We start from the raw sequence: 13799 nt of genomic DNA on the forward strand, positions 1-13799 counted from the left end.
GCAGTGATGGAGAGATGCTGTCGCTCTTGGTTTGTTCTGCCTCTCTGTATCATGTCTTCATATCCCTTAAATCCCACGGACTGCAAGCTGCTTTCCACTCCCCCATTGCACTGCAATACATTTTGACAGTGTTTCTTCAGCTCAGTCTCCTGCCTAGTTATTCACCGCATTTACTGGCCAAGCCATTTGGAGTGCTGACAAAATGTCTGCCCAGACTTCTGCTGAGGAATGTGCATATGCATATGAGGGTGATGAATAATGCATCTTTATATGCACGAGGTTTGGTGTGCAAGTGAAGCTGAATGCTCCACTGAGTACAAATGAAGGAGAACTCCTTTGAAAAGCAGCATCGTTAGGCCAAATGAATTCAAAGATAAAAATGTGACGGCAGTGCAGTATAGCTGCCACTTTCACGAATGGATAACATTGAGAATAAATATTACAGTTCTGAAGAATGTTTTGGAAAGACCTAAATTCAGTGCAGGTAGAAGCAAATGTGGTTGATGAAAACAGCACAAGCTGTTTAAGTGCTATCAGACTAGGGATGCAGAAAGATGTATGTGTGTGTCTGCACTTGCACTTCTGCAGTCCTTTATGCATTACCCACCTTTCTGGTTTTCCTTTTGCTGCTCCAGTTAAGCTTAAGAACCTGACCTGAAAGATGATTCTTCTCATAGGCACCTAGCTGCTGTTTTTAACACATCTTTCATAATCTTTTCCTTGCTTGAAAACTTGGTAAGTTCTGACTTGCCACTGAAGGATATCCTCCCCCTTCCCCAAATCCCCCCCTTAGCTTGTAGGGGATGCCTTTTCAAATGCTGGTTACCAGCTACACAAGGATTGCCCATGCAACTCTCCATTTCTGCAGTTCAGGGTGAAGAGGGGAAACGGCCTTCCCTGTGCTGACTCACTGCTTTAGTTTTCCTTTTGAAATTTCCTTTTAGCACAGCCATGAGAGAGTTCAGTGAGCTAGTGCTTTTTTAAAGTTTAATAATTCAAAGAAGGAAGCCAGAATGCAAGTATGAGATGGAAAAAAATAGTAAATAATCTTGCTCCCATGGTTCTTGGCATAGGAAAGAAAAGCAAGACAAATTCTGGAGTTCCTGAGTTTTTTCCTTGCTGAAGCGTCAAGTGGGTGTTTAAAGAATTTAATTTCAGTGTGGCAGTTCTCAGCTGTGGCAGACTATTAATAAGTGATCCTCAAAACATAATAGTGAGGGTAAGGTTAAAATTGGAGAAAGTAAAGAGCGGGGGGGAAGCCCAAACCCTTATTTCTTAGTTTCAGGCATCCACTTTTGAATTCAGATCCTTACCTGTGGGTTTTAACCCATCAGTCGTACACTGGCGCTCTGGAGCGGCAGCCACGTGGATGCTCTTTGGTGCTGCCAAGCAAGAGAGAAGGGAACCAGATTCACAAAACAAAGCCCCAGTCCTTATGTTTCTGGTGTTTGCCACCAGTTGAAAAATGGCACTAAGTTACAATGTACCCTTCTTCACTTGCTTTAGAAGATGGAACCTTATCAGTAATTAATGACAATGTCCATAATTTAGCGTTACTTTAAATAACTCTGCAATTTATCTGGCACAGTATAGGGGAAGGCTGCAAAGCACTATTTCTGCCATCATGTCTGTTTCCCAGGAAACCTACTTTAACAGCTTCTTTGTTCTTTAGAACAAAGAATTTGTTGGGTTTTAGGTAGGTTTAAGGGAATTTGTGTCAGATGATTTGGCACTGAAAGAAAAATGCAAATGCTTCTGCATATCAGCATCCATTAGGAGTGACTGTGAAGAGTATTTTTAGTCTAAGTTCAGCTGCAAAAAGAAAAAGTTGAATTTCTTCTGGGTTTTTCGTAAGACATTTTTATACTGCCTAAGGTCTAAATACATCCACCTGATTTTTATAATCAGGTTGGACATAATTTGAATTGCACTATTACTGAGATATTAATGCAGTGATAAACTAATTCCAGGCTCATCTTTGATACCTTAATTCATTTATATTTCACTATGTCAGGGACAAACACAACCAAGTATTGTTTATTCTGTAATCAACCATTGTATGCTACGCAGAAAGCAAGTAACCACAAAGTTATAGTTTTTCAATAGAGGTCAATGCCCTTGTCTTCACATATAAATTCCTAGTTAAGTCAGAACAGCTTCTTGGCTGCTGCAATTGTGTCGCTTTATTGGTCTTTAAATTGACAATTGCAAAAATTTCCCTGATCAAAACTCCTGGACTAGGACAGCGAATGGCCATTGTCTTTGCAAGAACATATGCTCATGAGTGTAAGGGAGGTCCTACACAATAGAAGATAGCCTGGGTTAAACTGATATAAAATTAAAATTATAAGCATTTGAGAATGACTGAGAGACTGTTCAGTGCATAGGCTGATCAGTAATGTGTCTGGAAGTTCATGTGTTTATAGCTATTTAATTTCAAAGTCGGGATACTGTTCCCAAGAAAGTGAGATTCTTTTGAAGACCGTGTCAGCATTTCATCCTCATTTGAAACAAGAAACTGAATGATGACACCATCTGGAGAAAAGCTACCCGTTTCTCTGATCTTTTCCTAAAATCCATGCAAGCCAGATCATGGCAGGAACGTTGGTGCTGCCGTGCTGTGGCCTGGCAGATGTTGTCAAAGCTGAATGCTAAAGGCGATTAAACTGAGAGTGAAAACCATGTCTTTTCCATTGCATTTGGGCTTTGTTTGTCTGTTTGTCAGCAGCAAGCTGGTCACATTTAACTGAACTCTTCCAGGAAAGACTAGAACATGTCCTTAAGCGATACTTGAAGGTGATCCTATCTACACAATAAAGTACTGATATTCTGGGTAACTGATGTAAGAAAAAGTAAAGCTATTTGACAGTATTGCTAAAGTGCAGTATAACAGCTAATGGGGATGTGCAGCTAACTGAGAGCAACTTTGATAGCAAAAAGCTTAATTTTAAAACTCTGCAGATGTACCTGCTCTTTCCTGGAAAAAGTTACTGATTCCAGTTTAGAGGAATATCGATGGACTTGAATTATATGGTAACAAACCAAGGCACAGCAACCCCCCTTCTCAGTGTTTGCTCAACTGCTTTTAGTGTTTAGCTTATGTGTTTTGCATCTTCTCTCCTGGAAATAAACAGTCATCTTAGATCTTCATAACTGTACCTAAACTAGACACCTGAAGTAAGCTGAGCAAGGTTTGTGCGGAGAGGTGACATCCTGTTATCAGACCAACCACACCTGAGAGAGTCAAATGAGCTTTTAGGTTCAAAGCCTGAAATTCAAAGGCTGTTGCTTCAGTTTCAGACCTGAAAACATACTTGCTTTTCTGAAAGCTTGTCTGTTCCTCTTTGCTTGCCCCAACTATGTCAGTTGGCTTCATAAGAAATATTATGCATCTGTACTGAGCTTGTCTTACTTTTATCTTCAGTCCATTGTGGCTGTAGCACTGCTTATGAAGCAGCTGATGTTGAAGGACTGCTTACCTCAAAGGGATCTGTCTTTAAAATGACTGCACTTTATTTTTCAAACCCAAGACTTGCAATGCAGATGCTGAAATGAAAAATTACTTTTTTACGAAGCAGGAAATGGCAGAGAATATTCCATACTTAATTAGGAGTTATTTCCTCCAGAGTGGTGAACACCCATGTTCAGTGGTGGCTATACCGAAAACATAACTGTGATTTGTAGTGAACACCTACAAGAGTAGCTTTGTCCAGCATTAGGCTATTATGGCATGTTATATTTTGAGTTTTATTTTCCATGCCATGACTCCATCAGCTGTCCCTGCTCTACATTGAAAACATTTCAATCCTGGCATAGTCTCTGTGGGTGTAAAGATGACTTTTTTTCAGGTCAGCATATTTCCAGCATCCTCCTTCCTCCTGCAGCTGACCAGCAGTGGGGCACTTTTCAGCACGCAGTTGAATGCTGCAGTCCTATTTTGTCTGTGTCATGGTACGGGGACAAAACTGGAGTGTCAGACTTGCTAGACATTTGAGCTGGTCCATTGAAGTCTGTGTTCTTACTGTGATGGAGGTTCAGACTGGATGCTTTGCAGCAAGACACTAACGTGACAATAAGCAACCTTCCAAGAAACAAAAGGAAGGAATTAGAATTATAAGATGCTATCGAGAGAGGCCGATGTCCTCATTTTAGAGAGCTAATGGTTGGTTTGTGCATTGAATAAAGAGGATTTCTGTCACTTCAGGAAGTTTAAGCTCTATTGGGAAGATAATGAGGTATTGCAGTGAGACTATGCATTTTGCTCTGTAGATAGTTCAAGATCCTGTTCTTCTCTCAGGAACATGGTTTTGCTGTTCTTTTTCAGGAGTAGATATATTGGTAAAATACACTGAAGTAATTTTATACCTTATACCTTCTTATATGCTTCTCATTAAACAGCCTAGCTATGTTGGTGAGTTGGGTCCTCCAGGTCGCAGCTCTCTGGACAACATGGAGATGGCGTATGCTCGTCAGGTGAGTGGAAACAAAAAAACATTGTTTTCTACACAGAGAGAGAGAGAGAGATGTGGAGGATAAAGATCTGTGAGCATAGCGTGGAAGAAGATATGATAGGTAAAACATGAAAATATCTGCCTGGAGTTAAAATGCAATTGGAAAACACAGAAATTCAACCTGACTTCTTAGAAGTCTACTCACCTTTCTGCCACAGTTTTTTTTTTTTTTTTTTTTTTATCAAAAGGAGATCCTGAACGCCATATATGACTGTAGAAATCATTTATGCTCGTAAAGTAAACTGAAACTCTTTTAACTTTTCACAAAAAAAAATTTTTAGAATTTGTGTCAATGCATAATTGTACGCAAATGAAGATTTTATATTCCCTTTATTCTCACATGTAGAAGATCGCTTTTCGGATGTGTGCGTGTAGGAGAAAACATGCTGAAGTCTTAATCCTGATGCTAAATTATGTCCCATTTTAATGCCATCATTTATGAGAAGCCTTTATGTATCAGCTGTGAATTAACATGCCTGATAGTGTTAGACTCCCTCTGAAAATTCTCAGGGAAAACTGATAAACCTTTACATAACCAATTTGTTACTTTTGTTATTCGAGGTGATCTGTTTACCAGCACTGTTGGAAACAAAATGAAAGAGAAGGACTTGATTTTTCAAAGTGGAAAATGTAAAACAACGTAGACAAAGCGTTGCCTAATTTGCACACAATTACTGTTGTGGTGCGGATTGGCCTAATCTTGGCAGAGCCAGATAGCAGTGCGTACGTCTGTTTTGCGCTGTCTGCGTTCAGTTACAGTAACTGTGAATCACAGATTCGTTAAGGTTGGAAAAGACCTTTAAGATCATCAAGACCAGCCATCAACCCAACACCACCAAGCCCACTAAACTGTGTTCTGAAGTGCCGTGTCCACAAGTTTTTTGAACACTTCCAGTGATGGCGACTCCACCACCTCCCTGGGCAGCCTGTGCCAATGTTTGACCACTCTCTCAGTAAAGAAATTTTTCCTTGCATCTAGTCTAAACCTCCTCTGGCGCAACTTGAGGCCATTTTCTCTCGTCCTGTCGCTGGTTACTGGGGAGAAGAGGCCAACACCCACCTCACCACAGTCCCCTTTCAGGTAGCTGTAGAGAGCGATGAGGTCTCCCCTCAGCCTCCTCTTCTCCAGACTGAACACCCCCAGTTCCCTCAGCCGCTCCTCAAAGGACTTGTGGTCTAGACCCTTCACCAGCTTCATTGCACTTCTTTGGACACCCTTCAGCACCTCAGCATCCTCCTTGTAGTGAGGGGCCCAAAACTGAACACAGGATTGGAGATGTGGCATTACCAGAAGAAATGAATCACAAAATAAGGTGCATGGTTGTGCTGATAGTGTCCATTTGTTTTAGTGGTTGTTAACATATGTTAGTTTGTTCCATCTCTACTGCAATACTCTGTATTAAGGGTCTTCCTTGTGGCATAATTATATCCGTACTTGAGGTTGACAGTGGTGTTCCCTAATGTTTTATGGGTATGGAAGGCTCAACCTCTCTAGCAGTGCTAGTACCAGGGCTAGCTGCAGAGCCGCAGTGTCTTCGCCGTGTGGTCCGGTGGGCTCTCATCAGGTTTACCAGCCATGTGCGCGCTTCTTGCGATGTGCCGTGGAAACATGGCGTTCGTGGTCCGGCTTCTGTCACCAAAACACTTGGTGCAGTGGTCGTGGCTCCTGGCAGGCCCTCTGAGGAAGCTGGCCTGGCTGAGCTGTCCTTAACATCGCCCTGCTTGAGCGCAAAAATATTTGGGTTTCAGCACTGGATGTGGGGCTCCTATGGATTTTGGTGGGTAGTTAGGAGTCCTGGAGATTGGACAGTCCATGCTGTTTCAGTTTATCAGCCGCCATGAAATGTGTTTTAATTACACTGAAATGATTAATTGTTCTTCATGTCTAGTTCAAACTGTTTCACAGAAACACAGTGAAATCCACGTGTGTGATTTCACTAATGCTAGATTTCTGGTTGCAATCCTGAGCTCCACATTTTGTTTGCACGCTGATGTATTAGATGTTGGAAGTAGTAGTGCATGCAAGAAAAAGGGACTTAAAGTACAATGGCACTGCCTTTCTAGTATTGAGAATTACTATTTTCAGAGGTAGCTGGAAAGTCCTTGGACTGAGAATATAATAAACAATAGTAGAAGAAACTAAATTAAGACCAAGATTTAAATCAAAATGGGTGTGTGCATGTTTAAGGGCATGTTTTGAAGGGCCAGGTTTCTGTTCTCGTTTCCTTGAATACTGCCACAAACCAGCAAAATTCTGTTTCTTTTAGGTCAGCAGGTAGGAGACTGCCATGCAGGGGAATATCACAGCCATCCAGTTGTCAGGTCTCTTCTGAATCGTTGTCCTCCAGCAATTAGCTGCAGATAGTCTAACAGCGCATTCAGTGCGGTGCTTCGCCGTGCAGAACCACTGAACAGCAGAACCACTGCCCTTTAGGCAGACCCAGGGCTTTGGTGTGTTGTGGAAGCGCAGTTGGTGCTGATGGCCGAGGTTCCTCTCGTGCTGGATTAGGAGCGGCTAACGTGGGAGGGAAGCAGAAGGGACTTGCTGGGGACGCTCTGTTCTTGAAGCCTGGTTCAGATTTTGCCGCTGCGGAGGGGGAGTAATACGTATTATTAAACTTGCTTATTTTCAATATGTTTCAGATTTATATTTATAATGAGAAGATAGTGAATGGACATCTGCAGCCTAACCTGGTGGACCTTTGCGCTGCTGTTGCAGAACTGGATGATAAGGTACTGCCAGTGAGTTAACATAAGGAAATGTATTTAATCTGTTTTCAGCTGTGATTAACAGCCTGCTGACATTGGTGGAAAAATACTGATGTTGCCAACAAAAATTGTGTGGCTCCACAGGAAACACAGAGCCAATACTGGAATCTTCTGTAGTACAGCAGGGCCCACCTGTGATGAACTTGGTCATGGTGAAAATTTCTTAACACGGTGAGGAAGAAAAGAACCTGCTTTCACTGCAGTGTACCACCATGAGTGATGAGCTGTTGAGGAAAAAAATACCTTTTCATTTTAAATGGGTTCTACTGTGTTTGGTTTTCAAAATGTGCCCCCCCCAATATCCTTTGAATGTATTTAGCCATAGGTAGAGGGCCTTCAATCAGACCCTGCTAGAGCTGAAGTAGGCTCCCATAGCAAAGCGTAAAGCCCCTAGGTTTGACTTTAAACCAATGATCTGACCTTTTCTTTAATTGCGTTGCCTTGATCCACCCCAAAAAAAACCAAGTGCACAAAACTGGCCACCTTTTAGAAATGCATGGAGGATAATACGGCAGGAGGGTCAAGTCACAAAAGAGCTTTGCAGATAGGGAGAGCAGAAAGCTGTTGAGAAGCTGAGGGGCAAATGCTTCAGTCAGATCTGAATTACAGATGTGCATCTTTGCTTTGACCAGCTCTATTCATTTTGCTCGGGACAACACGGTGGGTTTCAATGTTCTTGTTGCTTTGAGAGACTGAGACTGAACGCCTGCCCTTGCTGGAGCTAACAGTGCAGTTACTTCTCAGTATTTTGGTATTTCAGCAGGGATACTCTAGTCCTGTAGGTACTGATACCATCTCATTCTTATGGATGAGCAGACCTGGATGGCTTTCAATATTTTTTTTCAGACCTGAGTCTTTGTCCAAGTGATCGGTGTCCTTTAGACATTTCTCATCACAGCTCATTGCACAGCTTTCCAATGGCAGCCGGAGCAATTTCTTACATGGAAAGCTGATGTTGTATTTATTGAGTGGAATGTATAAGCTGGAAATAGGGAAGGAGGCTGAGCACCAAGTACCCAGCCTAGTTTTGGAAATCATTGTCAATCCTGGGTGACAACTGCAGGTACAATATTTATAGCCATCTTCTTGAGCAAGAATTATGCAGAGCAGCCTGGGAAATTTGAATTCTGCACGACAGAAGTGGCTTACCTTCATGCCTGCATCCAGTATCTCCATTACAAATCTAAACTGACATTACTCTTGTGTTTTTATGCTTTTCTTAAGCATCAAACCACCATGTAGCTCAAAACAGTCTTGCTTGTTCATCTCTGTGCTAACCACTGTTGCATGGAATGGCTTGCTTATAGAACATCTCTGAGATGTGGGCCATGGTGAAACAAATGACCGATGTTACCCTGGTTCCTGCTAGCGATGCCTTGAAAGTCCGGACCAACATGGAGGTGCGTATGGAGTTCGTGAGGCAGGCTCTGCGCTACCTAGAACAAAGGTAAGGTGAATGCTCTGGGTATCACAGTTTAATAAAATTCCCTAATAATAAGCCAGAATGACTTTCTGACAACCCTCCCAGTTGTGGAAATGGGGCCCTTCAGCCTTGATGATTTTTTTTTTTTTTTAAACTGTGCCTTGCTTTGTGGCTTTTCTTTCCTCCAGGAATTGGCTAATACTGGGGTGTTTTCATGCTTTGCCAGCTTTAGGGGGAGATGTAGTGCTCACAGCTATTCTTGCATTAGTTGCTTTGGAGCAACTGTGATCTTAAGCCCTGCGGACCATGTGCTTAACTCATCCATAATGTCAAGATACGCTCACACTTGCCTGTGTTTAGCATAGCCTTTCAGTTTTATAGTCTGGTGGTGCACGAGTCTATCATGTGCTGCAGAGAAAAAAGGAACTTCATGTAATTTATTGCTGCTGCTTATATAGGTATTCATTCCTTCAGTGTACAGACTTTTGAGACTTCTGCTTCTAAACATGAATATTTTTTAAATTGACCTGCCTTGATTAAGAGCTTTGGATTATTTTAGAAGGTGTTCTCAAAGCTGCCTTTACCAGTTGTTTTTCTCTAAATCCCCCTTTTCTCTGTAATTTCCTTCTGGTAAGTCCACGGCCCTCAAGTTTGCATTTGTCCATAGGGCAGCGAGGAGACACTAGCATGTCTGTGGTGTTTAACTGTTCTTTTGTGACAAGATTGAGAGTTAAAGTGTTAGGATGGAGAGGATTTTTGCCAGTTACTTAATTGAGTTTAACTTTGTACTTCAAGAACCTAATGAGAGAAACCTCATAACAGAGTTGAACCTGGAGCAGTACAGGCACAGACTCCAAACATGGTTTCTCTTGAGACTGCTGACTGCAAGGATCTCCCTAAATCTACAGACTTTTTTTGCCTCATTTTGTTGTAACGATAATGTTTGAACATCAAGGTAATTTGCTTTAAATGGCTAATTCGGTTGGTTCTGGAAGGCAGTGGATGTTTTTGTGGCAAGTATGTTTCAGTCTGTTCACGTTTGGTTTTTTGGTGGTGTTTTTCAGTTACAAAAACTACACCTTTGTGACAGTCTTCGGAAACTTGCACCAGGCTCAGCTGGGTGGAGTCCCAGGCACCTACCAACTAGTCCGCAGCTTCTTGAACATCAAACTCCCTGCGCCTGTCCCTGGTCTTCAGGTATGTCCATCACCGTCAGTGACTGAGCTAAAATAATAACACAAATCTGTTTGCTCCAACACAGCCAGGAAACTAGTGCAGTCTCCAGTGGTTTTTCTGTTGATTAAACTGCTTTTAGGGCAGCAGGCTCTTACTCCTTTTCTAGAATTTTTCAGTAGGAAAATGGAAGATAGACAAAATCACTTTGAGTTTAGAGATAGTCCCGAAGCATGATGGTGCTCAGTAGTTTGAGTTCTAAATTTGAGAAATTACGGTCTCTTCCAGTGGTCTCTTTTGAAACGAGCAAGCAAGTATTAGAGTACGTTCTGATGTTTCAAAAAAGCAGTAACTTAATCTCTCCATTTTGCTTTTTTTCTTTTGCTCTTAGGGTAAGGTGGTGACACAAGTTGTTGATGACTAAACATGTAATGAATTAATCCAAATTGTAGTCCAAGCCTTTTATTTAGGAATCTGAATAAAATCCTGCTCACCTGCATACGGTAGAAAGAGCACAGCTGTGCACCTACAAAATTACCAGATAAACAGGCAGGCTGGCTTGAAGAATTAAAGTAAAATTAAATAATAATAAATTCTAACATTGGAGACCACATAGCTGAGTCTAGTTGTCGTGTTCTTACCTGATGAGATCCATGATTAGTTTGGTATCTTTCTTTTTCAGTACAAATATTTTTAATACCTCAGTGGTCTAATCCAAATCTCCCCACCCAGGGGGTGGGATACCTGTGTGCTAGTTCTGGGATTCAGAACCTCACTCAGAACTGAAATCTGGGCAAGCAGAAGAGTCGCATCCTTTGCTGCTAGGATGAGCACAGCTTTCACAGGACTTAAACCTCATGACCTCTGTCTTCTGTAACACAAACAGGATTTTTTACCAAAATCGGTGTGTGGGTATAAGGGTAGAAATAATGAATGAGGCAAATGATAAAGAAAATTAATTCAAATATGCTGCTTTTAAAAAAAAAATAATTATTTCTTTCTTTATTTTCAGGATGGTGAGGTGGAAGGCCATCCTGTCTGGGCACTGATTTACTACTGCATGCGCTGTGGAGATTTGACTGCAGCCATGCATGTGGTGAAACGGGCACAGCACCAACTGGGAGAGTTTAAAACCTGGTTCCAGGAGTACATGCACAGTAAAGATAAAAGGTAATTGGGAGATAAGAAAGATCTTTGAGGGGTGGGAATTGTTGTGGAGTAGTGGAATAATCAGTGACTTGGTAGAAATACAAGAAGCTCAGGTTTCTGGTGGTGGCGGCTGCCCAGCGTTTATATTACCTACCTAAATTACATGTAAGAAGTTTGCATATTTTAATTTGTGGCTTTGAAGTCTAGAAATCTCCATAGAGAGAGAGTTGTTTGAAAATATGCAAAAATTTACATTTAAAAAATAATAGTGGTGCAGTTTTACTTTTTTACTCTAGGATTTGCCCTGTGTAACAGTAGGATACTGCATACAACAGATGAGATTTAGTCCGCTGTCATGAATCCTGTGTCTTTTTATTTCCTCTGTCGCTTATTTTAGTTGAATTTCCTTTGGGGAATGCTTTTTACTATACCTGTTTTCTTAAGACTGCCACACAATAAAAGCAAGCAGTGTTTGTTTAGAGGCCTTCAGAGGTGTTCACTCTTGCATCTTTCTTGTGCTTATTCTCCTCTTCCAGGCTTTTGCTGTCTGTCACTTGACAGAGGCCACTGGCCAAACTACTGATTATGTAGTTGCAAGCAGCTGAGTTAGTGCATCTTAAGGTGTGCTCTGAACTCTGCTGTGGTGTTTTAGGTTATTTTGTTTATCTTTCCACTGGCAATGAATTTCAAACAAGCGCACAGTTAGCTCTTGCGTTATAGCTGTGCTCCCTTCAGGGGAACGCACTGTGCTAAGGTACTGGCTGAAATTGGGGTAAACCGGAGGGCCCAGGTAAGTGCCAGGATGTGAACTTGTAATATCCCACCTCAGCCTGTGACAATTTTATTCATGTGTGGGAAGCCCTCATCCTGCCAAATCTTGAGTGTATTTGGGCTCCTCAGTTATGAAAATGTGAGGAAGACCATATCAGTTTGCATGTCTTAAAAAAAAAAAAAAAAGGCAATACATACACACAAAACAAACTGAGAGGGGGAAAAAAGTGCCATTTACAGAGTAGTGTACACCATGTTATTCTTGTATAAATTGACCTGGTTTTGCTCAGTATAATAAGGTTGTTCCAGAAACCTTAGTGAAGGTACTGTCATTGTTTCATTACAAACATGTTAATGAGGTGCAGTATAATTGATTTTTTTATTACAACTGTGAAAAGGTACTCTGCCTACAGATTTGACAAACATCTTAGTCTAGAAGAACACTTTATTGATTCAATTCTGTAAAATTATTTACAAGAGGGTACAAGAAATAGAATGACAAAGAACATTATGACAGTATTTAATGATAAAAATGAAAGTGTCTCTCCTAAAAGACTTCATGGTACAATGACCTGCTCGCTTGTTACTTACTAAACCAAAGAGTTCTAAAGACTTTGTGAGCTCTTTTTTTCTGAAATGATGAAATAGCAGAGTCAGACAAAAATAGCTCATCCGCCACAATATTAATGCACCCCTAAAGAGACTGTCTGGTTTTTTTTCTGTAATGAGTATCGGAAGATGATCCTCCATAACTTTTAACTATACATTTAAATTCATGTGTGCAAAATTTTTACCTACAGATGTAAATAAAGTGCAAGAAATATCAACCAGTGCTTACTGTCATTATGCTTTTGCTGTGGATATGCACCTAGTGATGTTGATTTGTATCCAGGTTTCCTCATACAGGGAAAGATGGGTTTCATGTCTTTTTCCTCCAATCTTTTTTTTTCCTTAGACTGTCTCCTGCCACAGAAAATAAACTGCGTCTTCATTACAGGCGAGCTCTGAGAAATAATACTGACCCGTACAAAAGGGCTGTCTATTGTATTATTGGCCGTTGTGACATTACAGATAACCAGAGTGAAGTTGCTGATAAAACAGAAGATTATCTTTGGCTAAAAGTAAGTGTGGTGTTGGGGTTGCGGTGGTGGTGTTGGTTTTTCTTTTTTTAAGAACAGGTCTAAATGGTATTGCATTTTTGCAGTGCTCTGCTAACCTCCCTACTTCTAGGTCTTGTGTTTTGCACCAATGTAATGCATGGGACTTGACCTTGCAGATACTGAAGGGCTGGGAACCCGCGTCCCAGGGCTGCTCTGTTACCCTCGGTACTATCAGGTGTTAATTTGATGGGCTGGACAAATACAAAAGGACCCCGGGTTATATCTGCGTGCATTTCTTCTGTTGCTACGTTAGAGATCTTTGCTTCCCAGGATGGGACTATAAGTAGTTTCTAGACAGTTGGTCAAATCTTAGGAGGGGCTTCAGACGGAATGCATACCTTCTGAATGCATCGTTTGTGCAAGGTGAAGTTGAAATATCTGTGCTGCTTTTTTTGGATGTGTTTTTAGCTGAACCAAGTGTGTTTTGATGACAATGGTGCAAGTTCTCCACAAGACCGACTAACGTTATCACAGTTCCAGAAGCAGCTACTAGAAGATTATGGTAAGAACCCACAAAGAGATGTGTTACTTGAGGTTCTGCTTTTCTGCTTAGGGCACTTTCCAATTGTTATTACACAAACCCCAGACTCCACATAAAATTCTGCAGCTTTCCACTAGTGACAGGCATCTTCGGGGTGTTCATGGACAGCCTGCTTCCCTAGAGTAATGGCAGACTTCAGTAAGACATGATGAATGAGTCTTGTGCGTTTCCAGCAATCCAGAGAGTAAATACTCACCTGTGAACAACACTGCTGCTATTTGTCCTTTATCCATACTAAATTATGGATTGCTCTCTCTCACCAGAAGTGTGCTAAGGTCTTTTAGGAAAACTTCCAACTTTTG

At 41.3% G+C, this 13799-nt stretch overlaps 1 protein-coding gene across 1 annotated transcript in view; it reads left to right on the top strand.

Moving 5' to 3' along the window:
* LOC104621600 (nuclear pore complex protein Nup93-like) overlaps positions 1-13799 on the top strand; it is a 31970-nt gene that overhangs the window by 4857 nt on the left and 13314 nt on the right. The window contains 7 exon segments of the mRNA XM_010288125.1: positions 4399-4473; positions 7155-7244; positions 8588-8727; positions 9768-9900; positions 10889-11046; positions 12752-12917; positions 13365-13458. Of these exon segments, the coding sequence (XP_010286427.1) occupies positions 4399-4473; positions 7155-7244; positions 8588-8727; positions 9768-9900; positions 10889-11046; positions 12752-12917; positions 13365-13458 (856 nt within the window).

This window comes from Phaethon lepturus, unplaced genomic scaffold (genome assembly GCF_000687285.1).
Source record: "Phaethon lepturus isolate BGI_N335 unplaced genomic scaffold, ASM68728v1 scaffold10905, whole genome shotgun sequence".
Classification (NCBI taxonomy): domain Eukaryota; kingdom Metazoa; phylum Chordata; class Aves; order Phaethontiformes; family Phaethontidae; genus Phaethon; species Phaethon lepturus.